Raw genomic sequence first — 18278 nt, forward strand, 5'->3', positions numbered from 1 at the left:
CCAGTTGAGCTATTTCAAATCCTGAAAGATGATGCTGTGAAAGTACTGCACTCAATGTGCCAGCAAATTTGGAAAACTCAGCAGTGGCCACAGGACTGGAAAAGTCAGTTTTCATTCCAATCCCAAAGAAAAGCAATGCCAAAGAATGCTCAAACTACCGCACAATTGCACTCATCTCACACGCTAGTAAAGTAATTCTCAAAATTCTCCAGGCCAGGCTTCAACAATACATGAACCGTGAAGTTCCAGATGTTCAAGCTGGTTTTCAAAAGGCAGAGGAACCAGAGATCAAATTGCCCACATTTGCTGGATCATTAAAAAAGCAAGAGAGTTCCAGAAAAACATCTATTTCTGCTTTATTGACTATGCCAAAGCCTTTGACTGTGTGGATCACAATAAACTGTGGAAAATTCTGAAAGAGATGGGAATCCCAGATCACCTGACCCGCCTCTTGAGAAACCTGTATGCAGGTCAGGAAGCAACAGTTAGAACTGGACATGGAACAACAGATTGGTTCCAAATAGGAAAAGGAGTACCTCAAAGGTGTATATTGTCACCCTGCTTATTTAACTTATATGTATAGTACATCATGAGAAATGCTGGGCTGGAAGAAGCACAAGCTGGAATCAGGATTGTTGGGAGAAATATCAAAAACCTCAGATATGCAGATGACACCACCCTTATAGCAGAAAGTAAGAAGAACTAAAGAGCCTCTTGATGAAAGTGAAAGAGGAGAGTGAAAAAGTTGGCCTACAGCTCAACATTCAGAAAACTAAGATCATGGCATCTAGTCCCATCACTTCGTGGCAAATAGATGGGGAAACAGTGGAAACAGTGTCAGACTTTATTTTTCTGGGATCTGAAATCACTGCAGATGGTGACTGCAGCCATGAAATCAAAAGACGCTTACTCCTTGGAAGGAAAGTTATGACCAACCTAGACAGCATATTAAGAAGCAGAGACGTTACTTTGCCAACAAAAGTCTGTCTAGTCAAGGCTATGGTTTTTCCAGTAGTCATGTATGGATGTGAGAGTTGGACTATAAAGAAAGCTGAGCGCCAAAGAATTGATGTTTTTAACTGTGGTGTTGGAGAAGACTCTTGAGAGTCCCTTGGACTGCAAGGAGATCAAACCAGTCCATCCTAAAGGAAACCAGTCCTGAATATTCATTGGAAGGAGTGATGCTGAAGCTAAAACTCCAATACTTTGGCCACTTGATGAGAAGAACTGACTCATTGGAAAAGACCCTGATGCTGGGAAATATTGAAGGCAGGAGGAGAAGGGGATGACAGAGGATGAGATGGTTGGATGGCATCACCAACTTGATGGACATGAGTTTGAGTAAACTGTGGGAGGTGGTGATGGACAGGGAGGCCTGGCATGCTGCAGTCCATGGGGTTGCAGAGTCGGTCGTGACTGAGCAACTGAACTGAACTGAACTGTATCATGGTTGTTATTGTTCACTGACTAAGGCAAGGTGTTGGGAAACAGATTTCACGTCTTCATGGGAGGGCTATAAAATCACATTTCAAAAAAAAATGTGCATATAAGGATGGGAAGAACTTGTAGCCATTTTTTCCAACTACCACAGATGTCAAATTCCTGAGATTTATAGGTTAAACATAATCACAATAAAACCTTAATATGTTTTATTGTCAATCTTGATGAGAGAACTCACTCTATCAGGTATCAAGACATACTACAGAGTCACAGTTTATCAATATGTTATTAGTGCAGGAATAAACAAATAGACCAGTGGAACAGAAAGCAGCCCAGAATCACACCCATGCAGTACTAGACAACTGACTTATGATCTACGGCTCTGTAGAGACCTGAGGAAAGGACCATCTTTTTTAAAAATTCATGTTATGACAACTGGCTACTTAGCTGACTGACATGTTAATTGAATCCAGCTTTATCCAGCTATGAAAGCCTAATAACAGGTGACTGTTCAAGATGTTCATGTTACTTGACTTGAAAGCAATGGAATTTCACTTTTTAAAATAAGTCCCACTGTCCAGATGAATGGCATAGGAACAGGGTAATTTCAGGATATTCACTTCAGCAGGTATACCATCTTACCTCATTTCTTTCATACCAGCTGACATTCTGCATTTTGGAAAATTCCTGGGATCGCTTCACCACAAAGTAAATGAGGTACCCACTTCCACACAAGCAGCAGATGATGAGAAAGTTGGCCAGGACACGGAGAAATCTTGTCAGATGGACATTTTCTTCTTTGTTACTCTCTTGTTCATCCACTATTGACTCCTGGATGTGTGAAAATGAAATGTGAATTATAACAAGGAATTGTCGTTCGGTTCCTGAGATGACTACTTTTTATATTTTCAGAAATTAAATAATTGGGGTGGTAGAGAGCACTGCTGTCTTGTGGGAGTTAGTTCTTTAAGAAAATATACTTTGAATAGGTGAGGGATATTAAGAGGCACAAACCTCCACTTGCAAAATAAGTGAGTCACAGTATGAAATGTACAAATGTACAAAATGTACAAATATCTTTGGTGACATATTATGACTAGACTTACCACAGTGACCGTTTTGAATTGTATAGAAATATTGAATCACTACGCTGTACAAGAAGAAGTAACACTGAATTGTAGGTCAGTTATATTTAAACAAACAAACAAACTTATAGAAAAAGAGATCAGATTTGTGGTTACCAGAGGTAGGGGTTGGAGGCAGAGGGAGAACTGGATGAAGGTAGTCAAAAGATACAAACTTCTAGTTATAAGATAAAGAAGTCCTAAAGTACAACATGATGAACCTAATTAACACTACTGTGTATTATATATGAAAGTTGTTAAGAGAGTAAATCCTAAGTTCTCATTACAAGGAAAATTTTTTTCTTTAATTTTGTATCTATATGAGATGATGGATGTTCACTAAACTTATTGTGTTAATCATTTCATGATGTAAGTCAAAGCATTATGCTGTACAACTTAAACTTATACAGTGCTGTCTTTCAATTGTATTCCAATAGAACTGGAAGGAAAAAAAGGAATCTTAAAAAATTACATTTTTTGTTGTTACTGCTATTTCGGTACATGTAATGACAAAAGCTTAGATTTATTGGAAACTTACTGTATGTCAGCTGCAGTGCTAAATGCTTTCCATGCATTATTGTTCTTAGTCCCAACAGCAAACCAATAGTAGTTACTGTTATTACCCACATTACAGATACTAATGCCCAGAGAGATTTTTCTAAGCCACTGGGATTGTTTTAAATCTACATCATCAAATAGATTAAAATTACATCTTAAAAATATCGAGTCTTCTAAGCCAGGGGCTGGCTTTTTCTATAAAAAAGTTCTGGCCAAACTTTTTTCTATAAAAAAATCAGAAAGTGAATAGTTTTGGTTTTGCAGGCCACATGGTGTCTTTCATAACTACTTAACTGTGTTGCTGTAGCATGAAAGCAACTATAGACAATATATAATAAATGGGCATGACTTTATTTCAATAAAATGTTATTTATAAAAATAGACAGCAGGCTGGATTTGGACCCAGGGCTATAGTTTGTTGATCCCTGTTCTAATCCATGGGCATGGTATATTTCTCCATTTATTTAGAGTTTATTAATTCCTTTCAGCAATGTTTTATACTTTTTTGGTGTAGGCAGCTTTGCACACTTTTTTTGGTGTGTGAAATCCATTCCTTGAAATTTTTTATACTTTATGTCATTTTATTGTATTGTGTCATTTTATTATAAATGGAATGAAATTGCTTTCTATTTGTTTGCTGCTAGTGTATACAAATACAATAGATTTTTTATTATTAAACTTATACCCTGCATTAGTACGTTTTTTATCGTATGTGAAATTAGAATGTGGCACAATTAGTATGTGGCAGAATAAGGGTGGAAAATGAGGTCCCCTGGACACAAAAGTCCTGGAAGGAGATCTTTCTTTACTTTTTCAAAGTTGAATATAATCTACAATGTTGTATTAATTACAACTGCACACCAAAGTGATTCAGTTAAATATGTATACATTCCTTTTTAGAAAAACATTCTTTCCAGTATTGTTTATCACAGGAAATTGAATATAATTCTCTAGGCTATACAGTAGGACCTTGTTGTTTATCTATTCCATATATAAAGGCTTACATCTGCTAAACCTGAACCCCTACTCTACCCCTCCCCCAGCCCCCTCCCCCTTGGAACCACGAGTCTGTTCTCCACGTCTGTGAGTCGGTTTCTGTTTCATAGGTAGGTTCATCTGTGTCATATTTTAGACTCCACATATAAGAGATCTCATACGGTATTTTTCTCTTTCTGACTTGACTTAGTATGATAATCTCTAGTTGCATCCATGTTGCTGCAAATGGCATTATTTCATTCTTTTTTATGACCAAGTAGTATGTGTATATATTACATCTTCTTTATCCATTCACCTATAGTTGGACATTTAGATGTTTCCATATATTGGCTAATGTGAATAGTGCTTCTATGAACACAGTAGTGCATGTATCTTTTTGAATTATAGTTTTGTCTGGCTATACGGCCAGGAGTGGGATGCTGGATCATATCGTAATTCTACTTTCAGTTTTCTGAGGAACATCTATACTGTTTTCAATAGTGGCTATACCAACTAACATCCCTACCAACAGTGAAGGAGGGTTCCCTTTTCTCCATACCCTCTCCAGCATTTGTTATTTGTAGATTTTTTTCATGATGACCACTCTAACTGGTGTGAGGTGACACCTCATTGTAGTTTTGATTTGCATTTCTCTATTAATTAGCAATGTTGAACATCTTTTCATGTGCCTGCTGGCCATCTGTATGTCTTCTTTGAAACCATTCAGAGTTCTTGATAGTCCAATGCTTCCCCTGTCTGATCAGTCAGACTTTGTTACTCCAGGACCTTACAGGGGTCAGATCTACACCACAGCAGTGCTTGATGGTCTTGTCTTCTTCCCTCTCCTCTCTCTTGGCCCTTCTGGGAGGAGAATGGACTGCTGCCCACTGATACCAGTTGTTGCTTGCAGAAGGCAGGTAAACCCACCAGGGACAGGGCTTGAGTCATGAGCCCCAGAGTCCTCTAGGTTTGACAGTTGTTGGAGCAGGGAGCTGGCTCAGTTCTCCCATCCACAGCAATGGGGAGCCTGTGATGGAGCATCTAAGGGCAGGGTAGGGATCAACAGGGTTTTTGACCCTTCCTCCAGGACTACTAGAGAGAGGCAAAGCAGGTCAATGCCTATGAAGCACTTTGAACATCTAGGAAGGAGAAGGCTTCTCCTCTGAATATGTTAAAAGCCAAAATAATATACTTCTATAACAGGGCACATGTTGTGAGAACTGTGTGCATTAATGTATTTTAACTGCCTGATGAGTTAGTTGAAGCTGAACCTGAACACAATAACTGTTAGTTGATTGAAAAATCTCCTTCCTTCTCTTAAGGCAATAAAAATAACAAAACAAAAATAAATAAATGGGGCCTAATCAAACTTATAAGCTTTTGCACAGCAAAGGAAACCATAAAAAAAAAAAGACAACCTACAGAATGGGAGAAAATAACAAATTTTGGAGAGGATGTGGAGAAAAGGGAACCCTCCTACACTGTTGGTGGGAATGTAAGTGGTTGCAGCCACTATATGCATGCACGCTAAGTTACTTCAGTCGTGCCCGACTCTTTGTGACTCTATGGACTGTAGCCCTCCAGGCTCCTCTGTGCAAGGGATTCTCCAGGCAAGAATACTGGAGTGGGTTGCCATGTCCTCCTCCAGGGGCTCTTCCTGACGCTGGGATTAAACCCACATTTCTTATGTCTCCTGCATTGGCTACCTGGGAGCTGTCACTATGGAGAACAGTAAAACTAAAGTAGAACTACCACATGATCCAGCAATCCCAATCTTGGGCATATATTTGGAAAACATGAAAACTCTAATTCAAAAAGATATAAGCATCCCGATGTTCCAAGCAGCACTATTTACAACAGCGAAGACAAGAAAGCAACCTAAGAATCCATTCACAGATGAATGAAAAAAGAAGATGTGGTACATATGAAAAATTATATATTAAAAAGGATGAAAATTTAAAAAGCCATAAAAAAGAATGAAATAGTGCCTTTTGCAGCAACATGGATGGATCCAGAGATTATCATAGAAAGTGAAGTAAATCAGAGACAGACAAATGTCATGATACTGTTTATATGTGGAGTCTAAAAAATGATAAAAATAAACTTTTTTTTCCTCAAAACTGAAACAGACGCATAGACTTAGAAAACAAACTTATGTTTACTAAAGGAGATAGCAGGGGGATAAATTAGGAGTTTGGGACTGGTAGATGCAAACTACTGTTATATATAAAATAGATAAACAGCAAGGTCCTACTGTATAGCATAGGGAATCATATTCAATATCTTGTAATAACCTATAATGGAAAAGAATATGAAAATGAATATATATACATATAATTGAATCATTTTGCTGTACAACCGAAACTAACACAACGTTGTAAATCAAATATACTTCAGTTAAAAGTAAAGAACCCTGAGTGGTACCCTGAGTGGTATACACGGTCATGGAGGGAAAAACTGAGATGTGCAGTGCTTCCCCCTTCATTCCAACTGCTTACCCTCAGGCTTGTTTTTGTTCTTTATTCTGTAGGCCACCTCACATCTCTCTTGCGAGCAAATTAATAAGATAATTGAGTGTGGAATTATACATTTAACTGATTCCTTTATTCCCACACCCCCAAACCAGGGTTCTCAACTCTCTGTGGGTGTTCTAGTTGCCTGGGGAAGTTTTTTAAAAAAACCAATGCCAGGACCCCACCCTAGACCCATTATATGAGAATCTCTGGGGGTGGGGCCCAGAAGATTTTTTCAAGCGCCTCAGATCATGCAAATATGTGTAAAAATTGAGAACAGCTGCCCCAAGTGAGTCCTTTCACTTCCTCCTGCAGAAAGCAGTTCTGAGAGGAAAGAGGCAGGGCCCAGCATCCATGATTCTCAACCATATTAAGAAACAGATGGTGAGTACCACCCATGAGCATTCTTTCTTGAAGGCTTGAGAGCTAGGCTCCCACTTCAGGGAAAGCTCTTACCACAAACTAATTGGGGATCTTGTTTCCCATGCCCCGGCTGGGAGAACTCTCCCAGTGACCGGAGGGACTCAGAGTTCCCCAGGAAGTGGGAACGGCCCTGAGGTGACTACCTTGAAGCTGGTGGTGATGGAGGCATATTTGTTGTCAGCGGTCTCTGAATTCCCAATCAGGTAGTCCCAGCTGGTGAACATCTTGAAGCTGAATGTGAAGTTATCACTCTCCCCCTCGCTCGTGCTGCCCTGGTTGTTGCTGGCCATCCTGCAGGGCACAGACTGCTGTCGTTAGGTCTGCTCCGTGTCTGCTGTGTCAGCCCAGTCTTGGGCACAGGTGGCAGATATCCAGTGAAGGAAAAGAGCTAAGACAGATTTGAGTCAGGCTACTGACAGCCAGAGCACCTTCCCCTCAAAGTCAGAGTGCCCTGTGAGCATACATGGAGTCAGCTGGATAACAAGAATCCAGCATGGGTTCAGGACACATAACCATGTTTTCTACTCTGACGTCTAAATTCTTGTGACTTGACTCACTTGCCAATGTTTTAGAACTCTTCTCACAGAGAACATCCCTTCCTTTTTTAAAATTTACTTCCATTACTTCTTTGCACATGTATTTTTTTATTTTTAAACTTTTCTGTTGGGGTATTTTATTGGGTTAGGAAGATCCCCTGGAGAAGGGAAAGGGTACCCACTCCAGTAGTCTGGCCTGGAGAATTCCATGGACTGTATAGAGCCTTTGTGACATGGAATCACAAAGAGCTGGCACAACTGGGCAAATTTCACTTTCGCTTTCATTGGGGTATAGCCAATTAAAAATATTGTGATAGTTTCAGGTGAACAGCAAAGGGACTCAGCCATATATAAACATATACATGTATCCCTTCTCCCTTGAACTCTCCTCCCATCCAGGCTGCCATATAACCGTGAGCAGAGTTCTCAGTTGTTCCTTGTTGGTTATTCATTTTAAATATAGCAGTGTGTAGATGTCTATCTCCCTAACTATCCCTTCCCCTCATCCTTCCCCCTAGCAACCATAAATTCAAGAACATCCCCTTCTAATTCATCTATTTTCTTGGATAAAAATTATATTTTTCTGATATAAAATTCAATAAGCCCTGAGGCAGTTGGTATTACAGCCAGATCATGCACACATCCTTTTATTAAGCAAGCTTGGAGGAAAGTACCTTGGAGCTGCTTTAATAGCCCCCTATTTCAACCTCCCTGTCCTCATTCTCTTTTTGTGCCTCCTGGAGGTCCACCCTGGGAGAACCATAGAATTCCAGGCAGGGGTTCCATCATATGCAATGGGGGGTTTGCTTCTCTCTGACTCTGTCTGACATGTTGGCTTTTGGGATTTGCTGTTTCAGGGGCCTGGTTGCTTTCGTTAGCTTTTTGGTTCAACAGGGAAACATTCCATATCCTTACACTTTTCTGGGAAAAATGTAACAATGTCAGGGCTAAGAATAAAACCAATCCTGTCTCACCTGCCCCCTTGTTTTTTTTTTCCTTTTGCTTGATAGATCTGGGTAGCCACATGTCATGTAGTGGTCACTGTCTCATGGCAGACAGGCTCTCATGAACAGCAGCATTTTCCTCTGAGTGGATGAGATAGAAAACCCAGCTGGGCCCGTCCATCGCCTTGCGGGGGTCCTGGCCGGGCTTCAAGGGCTCTCCGCTTCTGCTGCATACACAGCTGCTCTGCTCTTCTAGGATACGTGACCTCCGGTGGCCCTGCTGAAGGGGGTCCTGGTGGTCAGGTCTGTGCACAGACTGCGCCCCCATCCTGCACAGCCTGTGCTGACTGGGATCCCCTGACTTAGAAGAAGGCAATCCGGGGGGTAAGCCAAGTTTTTTTCTTCAGAGAATATGAATTAGGAGGCACAAATGTATTAAAGCACCATTTCTGACCACACAGAAAAGCAGAGTTGGGGTCGGAGAGGACACCAAGGTTAGCCACTGCCACGTATGCTGTGTGAAGCCTCATTGGCCTCATTTAGCCTCATTGTTGTATCTTCGTAAGTGCCTCCTCAGCTCTCATGTGAGCTTACAGCAGAGGGTTTTTCTGAGGAAGCCAGGCTCTGAGGAAAACAGAAACAGGCCTCGAAAACTTCTCCAGCATTTTCTTACCAGGTACCATGTTCCTCTTCAAGCCATACTGTTTTGTTTTGTTTAAGATTTTAATCATTTCTATGTATTTATGTATGGCTGTCCTGAGTCTTCCTCACTCTGTGGGCCTTCTCTGGTTGTAGATAGCAGGGACTACTCTTTGCCGTGATTGCAGTGGTTTCTCTTGCTGCAGAGCATGGGGTCTGGGCACGTGGACTTCAGTAGTTGTGGCTTCCAGGGCCTAGAGTGCAGGTTCAATAGTTGTGGCACACGGCTTAGCTGCTCCATGTCTGGTAGGATCTTCCTGGATCAGAGATTGAATCTGTGCTTCCTGCACTGGCAGGCAGATTTTTTACCATTTAGGCACTAGGGAAGCCCTACACTGGCTTTTTGACTGTTTTGGGGGCCCAGTAGGATATTCACTGCCTCAGGGCCTTTGCACATGCTCTTGCTTTGTCTAAAGTGCTGTGCCAGCTTCTTCTAAAGGAGTGTCTATCCCATTTTCCAGAACTTCCCACATTAACCTGTATATATCTTTCATGCCTCGTATGACAATCTGCATTTGCTTTATTTGTTTCCTTGTTTTCTCTCTAAATCCTTGAGAAGACGGTAAGTAGGCACAGTGTGACCATAGGAGTGGGCTGTTTGTGGGAAGATTAAATGCCTGAAAATGAGATAATCATACTTACGATCTAATGACGATCATCAGACTGTAGCCGAACACGCTGACCCCCACCATGAAGTAAGCCATGGGCAACCTGTACCTCAGCCACCCGATGGTCCTCTGGTTGTTGTAGTAGCCATAGAAGAGAGCAGAATACTTCATGTAGCCCTGGGCGTCAGCAAAGCAAATGCTCTGGGTTAGTGAGCTTAGAGTGACAGTCATCAGACCCTCCTGTCCGACCTGGGGTTTCTTTTTCAGAGGTATGATGGGAGCTGGAGGGGAGGAAGGAAGGGCTCTGGACATTCTTGTTCTTCCCTTCACTCCCCTGGTTTGCTCCAGAGTCTGTGCAGGTCTCCACTCTCCCCTCTTTCCTTTCCCCTTCTATTTCTCCATTACACTGAGTACAGAGGACACGGAGATACAGAAGAGAGAGGAGATTATGGTTAACATTTGGGATGAATTAGGGATGAGGGATATTTGTGTGTGTGTGTCTGTGTGTGCCTGCACATACCACTCCAAGCTCCCCTCCGCTCTGCCTCCTGTGCCCAGGGTCTTAATTTAACGCTCTCGAACTAGATGGAAATCCATGAACTTTCTCAGTGTCTCAAAACTTCTAAAGAAAACTGTGTGATAAAGCTCACAATCTAACCTGAGTTTTAATTTCAGTTTGGTTCTGGGTATAATTTACTTTCCTGGAGGAGGGCATGGCAACCCTCTCCAGTATTCTTGCCTGGAGAATCCCCATGGACAAAGGAGCCTGGTGGGCTACAGTCCATGGGGTCGCAAAGAGTCAGGCATGACTGAGAGACTAAGCACAAAAGCACAGGCACATAATTGACTTTAAGTGTAATTTTTAGGTGTATTTAGGGATAATATTAACTTAGAATTTTAGCACTTCTTTTGTATCTTTGCTGAACATAAAACATGGGATTATTCTGGCTTCACACAGATGTGTAGTTGGAGAGAGGAGCCAAATTTTAATAGTATTTTTCATATACTTGTGACTATTTCTTCTTTGATATTTTACCTCAACCCCATAACTAGTTCTTAAAAGTTAGCTATCATGTGGAATATGAATCATATAATGAACTTTTTATACCTTAAGATCCATTGCTCTCCCCCAAGTACTAAGTAATTGAAAAGGGAAAAATACTCACTTTACAGTAGAGAACTCTGGCAGATACCACTTTAACCAAGAGCTCAACATAATGTAACTCTGATTTGACACCCTGAGAAAGTCACATTACCTCTGTGGTATCCTTCCCAATGATGCATAACCTTAATACAATCATGAGAAAACATCAGACAAACCCAAATTCAGGGGCATTTTCCAAAAACAACTGATCAGCTATTCAAATGTGTCAAGGTCACTGAAAGATAGAGAATAGTCACAGGTTGGAGGAGAGTAAAGAGACTTGACAAATCAATGTGAGATTTTGAATTGGGTCCTGGGACAGAAAAAGAACATAAGTGGAAAAACAGGTGAAATCCAAATAAATACAGTATTTCAGTTAATAATACTGGATGAAGATTAATTTCTTAGTTTTGATGATTGTTCTATGGATATCATAGTGAATGGGTGAGCGGTATATGGGAACTCTCTGTAATATTTATGCAACTCTTCTATAAGTTTAAAGTTATCTCAAAATATAAAGTTTTAAAAAATCAATTGCTCTATCTTTTGCTATCAAGATGTGGGATCTTTCACTCACACATCATTTTGTATTGGTCATCTGGAAAGTTCACTGAGTTATGAACATACACCAAATGTCAACACATTTCTTATACAAGCAGTTTTCTCTTTTGTTTTAGCTTTGGCTGTGCCTCATGGCATGTGGGATCTTTAGTTTCCTGACCAGGGATTGAACCTGTGCCCCTGAAGTGGAAGCAGAGTCTTAACCACTGGACTCCCCAAAATCACATCTCCATTGATCTCATCAGAAAAGTATTTAACTACTGAGAAACTTCCATTGTCATGGTGGTGGATGTAAGTTTTCCAAAATTTCTATTTTTACTTGAAATATAAAAATTTATCCTTGGCAACAACAACAATACAACGTAGGATTATTGCTGAAAAAATTGTTGGTCTGGGGTGGGTAGGACATTTCAACAAGGGTTCTTGGGTGAAATAAAGAATAAAGAAGGGTTTTCCTGATGGTCTAGTTGTTAAGAATCCTCCTGCCAATGCAGGGGATGTGGATTAGATCTCTGGTCTGGGAAGATTCCACGTGCCATGGGGCAACTAAGTCTGAGCCTATGTGCTGGAGCTTGTGCTCTGCAACAAGAGAGTGAAAGCTGCTCAGTCGTGTCCAGCTCTTTGCAACTCCTTGGACTAATACAGTCCCTGGAATTCTCCAGGCCAGAACACTTTCTCTTCTCCAGGGGATCTTCCCAACCCAGGGATCGAACCCAAGTCTCCCTCATTGCAGGTGGATTCTTTACCAGCTGAGCCACCAGGAAAGCCCAAGAATACTGGAGTGGGTAGCCTATCCCTTCTCCAGAAGATCTTTATGACACAGGAATCAAACCGAGGTCTCCTGCATTGCAGGCGGATTCTTTACCAACTGAGCTAACAAGGGAAGCCACCGCAAGTAAGAAGCTTGTGCACCAGAATTAGAGAGTAGTCCCATTTGTTGCAACTAGAGAAAGCCTGCACACAACAAGGAAGACCCAGAGTAGCTAAAAATAAATAAGTGAATAAATAAATATTTTAAAAAAAAGAATAAAGGAAATTCCCAGTAGCAGCATATAGTAGTGGTGGTGGTGTGTGTGTGTGCTCAGTTGCTAAAGTTGTGTCTGATTCTTGTGACCCCATGGAGTGTAGCCCGCCAGGCTCCTCTGTTCATGGGATTTCCCAGGCAAGAATACTGGAGTGGGTTGCTATTTCCTTCTCCAGAGGATCTTCCTGACCCAGGGATCAAACCCGGGTCTCCTGCATTGCAGGTGGATTCTTTACTGCTGAGCCACCAGGGAAACCCACATATAGTAGCAATAGTATGCAATTCTTAGTGGTATAGTAATTATTTGAACACTCCTTTCCAAATAACTTGAAAAAAAATACTCCAACTCACTTTCACACTTTTCTGAGGGAGGGATGGGCACAGGACCCTGAGCAAAGGCACGGGGCACTGGACTTCCCCCCAGGTTGATAATATTGTGACACAAAATATGAGGTCTTAGACAGACTGGGACTGGCAAGATAGAGGGCAACTGGGTCATGAACAATTCTTTTGTAAACCCAATTCAGAACACTCGGTTTTATTCCAGCTGGAAATGGGAATGAATGAATATTGACCATGGGGAGTCACAGGGTCACGCTTGTATTTTAGAAAGGTCCCTGGCAGCAGAGGGAATGGAGATGTGAGGAGCCAAGAAAAGGCTGGGAGCACAGGCAGAAGATTCTGACAGTGATCTTGGTACAGTGTTATTCAGAGCAGAGGTCCAAGGGAAAGAGAAAAGGAGACTAAGAAATATTTAGTAGACAGGCTCAGATTTAGTGATTCGTTGGATGTGAGGGATGGTAGTGATGACAGAAAAATGTGGGATGACTTTCAGGTTTCAGACTTGAATGACTGGATGACTGGTGGTTCCCATAAAAGAGATGAGAAAAGATGATGTGAGTTTGGTTGGATAGCTGTTGGATTTGAGAAGCAAATTTGATACTTAGTTGAAGATGTCAAGTGAAGCTTGGGGAAAGGTTGGACTGGCAATAGCCCTGGGGTCTTACTGGGTTATAATGAGATAAAACCATCTTGCAAGATTGCCTTACATAGATCTGGCAGAATGGGGGGAGCAGTGACCTTGTGGGGAACTTGTGCGCATCAGGATGTGTGATGGAAAGACCCATGAAGGGGATCTAGGTGGACATGGTTGGCTAGCTTATTCTGCACAGTGCCGGGATCCCGCTGGTTGAAGCACTGGCTTTCCAATAATTAAACATTTCAACACTTATCCACACTCACAACATTGTGCACATTGGCAATGGTACCTCAAAATCCCAAAGAACAGAAAAATCCATGGCTTTTTCTTCCTCAGCCCGAGGCACCGTCTTTCTGGGAATACTTCCATAGGGCATGCCCATTAGCACCTTGTGTTGGGACAGAATGACACAATTACATGTGGAGGAGATACAAACACACAGAAATGTGCACACAGTGGGTTAAATTCCTTCTCAGAGCAGGAACACTCATTTAAAAAAAATAACATTAATTACTTTCCTGATTTAAAACAGTATATACTCATTGTAGAAAATGTGAAAAAGTAAAGAAGAGTGTTTAAAAAATTACCTGTCACTTTCACATCTTAAAGATGATTGATAGATATTCATATATTTTCTTTCAAAGTTTCTGAGTTTTATGTATGTTTTAGCTTGGCTATTTAGCTTACTATTATTTTATGACCAGTTCCTTATGGCATATGGTATTTTTCAAAATAAAATGACTTCAAAATACCTAATCACATGTATGTACCCCAAACCTATTTTAAAAATCCCGTATTGTTGGATTAATTAGAGTATTTCAAGTTCTTTGTTGTTGTTGTTCAGTCACTAAGTCGTGTCCCACTCTTTGAGACCCTATGGACTGGAGCATGCCAGGAAACTGTCCTTCACTATCTCCTGGAGTTTGCTCAAACTCATGTCCACTGAGTCAGTGATGCCATCCAACCATCTCATCCTCTGTCACCCCCTTCTCCTCCTGCCCTCAATCTTTCCCAGCATCAAGGTCTTTTCCAATGAGTCAGCTCTTTGCATCAGGGGGCCAAAGTATTGGAGTTTCAGCTTCAGCAACAGTCCTTCCAATGAGTATTCAGTGCTGATTTCCTTTAGGATTGAATGGTTTGGTCTCATGGCAGTCCAAGGGACTCTCAAGAGTCTTCTCCAGCACCACAATTCAAAAGCATCAATTCTTCAGCACTCAGCTTTCTTTATGGTCCAACTCTCACATCTGTACGTGACTACTGGAAAAATCATAGCTTTCACTATATGGACCTGGTGGTATCATTTTGTTGGCAAAATGATATCTCTGCTTTTTAATTTGCTGTCTGGGTGTACATAATTCTGTTATCTATATAGATATATACATATATATATGCCTTGATTCACATTGCTATTTATTAAAAAATCAGAATTATATTAAATTTACATACTGATTTAGAAAGGATTGATCTTTTTTTAATGATACTAAATCTTATCTTCCACGAATGTGCCTCCTGTTTATTTGGTGATATTTTTGTCCTGCCTTGCTTTATAATATTCCTCATAGAAATCTACTTTGTTAAATTTATTGCTAGTTATTTTATAGATTTATTACTATTTTGAGTATGAACATTCTAAATTTAATTTCAAACTTGATACTGAGAATGTAGAAAATATCACTGATGTTTATTTATTTAAAATGACTCTCAGTTCAGTTGCTCAGTCGTGTCCAACTCTTTGCAACCCCATGGACTGCAGCACGCCAGGCTTCCCTGTCCATCACCAACTCCTGAAGCTTGCTCAAACCCATGTCCATCAATTCGGTAATGCCATCCAGCCATCTCATCCTCTGTCGTCCCCTTCTCCTCCTGCCCTCAATCTTTTCCAGCATCAAGGTCTTTTCCAGTGAGTCAGTTCTTCACATCAGGTGGCCAAAGTATTGGAGGTTCAGCTTCAGCATCAGTTCTTACAATGAATATTCAGGAGTGATTTCCTTTGAGATTGCCTGGTTTGATCTCCTTGCAGTCCAAGGGACTCTCAAGAATCTTCTCCAACCCCACAGTTCAAAAGCATTGATTCTTCGGTGCTCAGCCTTCTTTATAGTCCAAATCTTCTCCTGAGAGAACTCCAAAATTACAACTTGCTGCTGAATAACTGTTGACAGGAGAATGTTCAGTTCATTTCAGTCGCTTGGTCGTGTCTGACTTTTTGTGACCCCATGAACCACAGTACGCTAGGCCTCCCTGTCCATCACCAACTCCCAGAGTCCACCCAAACCCATGTCCATTGTGTTGGTGGTGCCATCCAGCCATCTCATCCTCTGTCATCCCCTCTCCTCCTGCCCTCAATCTTTCCCAGCATCAAGGTCTTTTCAAATGAGTCAGCTCTCCACATCAGGTGGCCAAAGTATTGGAGTTTCAGCTTCAACATCAGGCCCTCCAATGAACACTCAGGACTGATCTCCTTTAGAATGGACTGTTTGGATCTCCTTGGAGTCCAAGGGACTCTCAAGAGTCTTCTCCAACACCACAGTTCAAAAGCATCAATTCTTCGGTGCTCAGCCTTCTTTATAGTCCAACTCTCACATCCATACATGACTACTGGAAAAACCATAGCCTTGACTAGACGGACCTTTGTTGGCAAAGTAATGTCTCTGCTTTTTAATATGCTGTCTAGTTTGGTCATAACTTTCCTTCCAAGGAGCAAGCATCTTTTAATTCCATGGCTGCAATCACCATCTGCAGTGATTTCAGAGCCCAGAAAAATAAAGTCAGCCACTGTTTCCACTGTTTCCCTATCTATTTGCCATGAAGTGATAGGCCCGGATGCCATGATCTTAGTTTTCTGAATGTTGAGCTTTAAGCCAGCTTTTTCACTCTCCTCTTTCACTTTCATCAAGAGGCTCTTTAGTTCTTCTTCACTTTCTGCCATAAGGGTGGTGTCATTTTCATATCTGAGGTTATTGATATTTCTCCTGGCAATCTTGATTCCAGCTTGTGCTTCTTCCAGCCCAGCGTTTCTCATGATGTACCCTGCATATAAGTTAAATAATCAGGATGACAAAATACAGCCTTGACGTACTCCTTTTCCTATTTGGACCCAGTCTGTTGTTCCATGTCCAGTTCTAACTGTTGCTTCCTTACCTGTATACAGGTTACTCAAGAGGCAGGTCAGGTGGTCTGGTATTCCCATCTCTTTCAGAATTTTCCACAGTTTATTGTGATCCACACAGTCAAAGGCTTTGGCATATCAATAAAGCAGAAATAGATGTTTTTCTGGAATTCTCTTGCTTTTTCGATGATCTAGATGATGTTAGCAATTTGATCACTGATTCTTCTGCCTTTTCTAAAACCAGCTTGAACATCTGAAAGTTCACGGTTCACATATTGCTGAAGCCTGGCTTGGACAATGTTGGATTCCACCAAAAAAAAAAATACCCCACATCCAAGGGCAAAGGCGAAGCCCCAGTAAGATGGTAGGAGGGGCAAAATTGCATTTAGATTCAAACCCCATAGCCATCAGAGATGCTCAGAGGGCTCAAACAAAACCGTGTGCACACCAGGAGACCCTATAGAGACTGAGCCAGACCTGCCTTTGAGTGTTTGTCTCCTGTGGAGGTATGGGTCAGCAGTGGCCTGCCTCAGAGGCAGGAGCTCTGGGTACAGCAGACCTGGGTATGGCATAAGCCCTCTTGGAGGAGGTTGCCATTAACCCCACCATAGAGGTGCCAGAACATACAAAAGACTGAGGAAACAGACTCTTGGAGGGCACAAACAAAACCTTGTATGCACCAGGACCCAGGAGAAAGGAGCAGTGACCGCACAAGAGACTGAACCAGACTTGCCAGTGAGTGTCCAGGAGTCTCCAGCAGAAGTGTGGGTCGGCAGTGGCCTGCTACAGGGTCAGGGGCGCTGAGTGTGGCAGTGCCTGCACAGCACCTTTTGAAGGAGGTTGCCATTATCTTCATTACCTCCATACTTTCATTACCTTCATCACCATAGTTTGGCTTCAGGTCAAACAACAGGGAGGGAACACAGCTCCGCCCATCAACAGAAAGTTGGATTAAAGTTTTACTGAGCACAGCCCCGCCCATCAGAACAAGACCCAGTTTCCCCCACAGTTAGTCTCTCCCAACAGGAAGCTTCCATAAGCCTCTTATCCTTATCCATCAGAGGGCAGACAGAATGAAAACCACAATCACAGAAAACTACTCAAACTGATCACATGAACCACAGCCTTGTCTGACTCAATGAAACTATGAGCCATGCTATGTAGGGCTACTCAAGATGGACGGGTCATGGGAGAGAGTTCTGACGTGGTCCACTGGAGAAGGAAATGACAAGCTACTTCAGTATTCTTGCCTTGAGAACCCCATGAACAGTATGAAAAAGTGAAAACGACTCTAGTCATCTCTATATATTTTTTTATTAATTCAAGAAACTTTTGATGCACTCATTGGTACTTGGGGGTATATGATAATATCACCTGCAAATTAAAAGAATTTTGTATTTTTTACGTAAAATGTATAAGTTTATTTTTCTTTACTTATTGCATTAGGTAGAAATTTGAAAATAAAGTTGAAAAGTGCTGGGATGGGCATTCCATATTGCTCTTGATTTTTACTAACACGGGCTTTATTGTTTAGTATCTAATGTAACATTTGTTTTTTTTAATTTATAGGTTCATAATTTTTAGGTAATTCACTCCTATTTCTTTTTGCTTGCTTTAAAATTTATATTATTTTAAAATATATAA

General features: G+C 41.3%; 1 protein-coding gene across 1 annotated transcript in view; it reads right to left on the reverse strand.

The window, feature by feature from the left end:
- TMC2 (transmembrane channel like 2) overlaps positions 1–18278 on the reverse strand; it is a 111427-nt gene that overhangs the window by 36210 nt on the left and 56939 nt on the right. Inside the window, exons 8-11 of the mRNA XM_070382017.1 lie at positions 13818–13916; positions 9855–9997; positions 7177–7324; positions 2083–2271 (exon numbers count right to left, since the gene is read on the reverse strand). Of these exons, the coding sequence (XP_070238118.1) occupies positions 2083–2271; positions 7177–7324; positions 9855–9997; positions 13818–13916 (579 nt within the window). The remainder of the gene's footprint in view (positions 1–2082; positions 2272–7176; positions 7325–9854; positions 9998–13817; positions 13917–18278) is intronic.

This window comes from Bos mutus, chromosome 13 (genome assembly GCF_027580195.1).
Source record: "Bos mutus isolate GX-2022 chromosome 13, NWIPB_WYAK_1.1, whole genome shotgun sequence".
Classification (NCBI taxonomy): Eukaryota; Metazoa; Chordata; class Mammalia; order Artiodactyla; family Bovidae; genus Bos; species Bos mutus.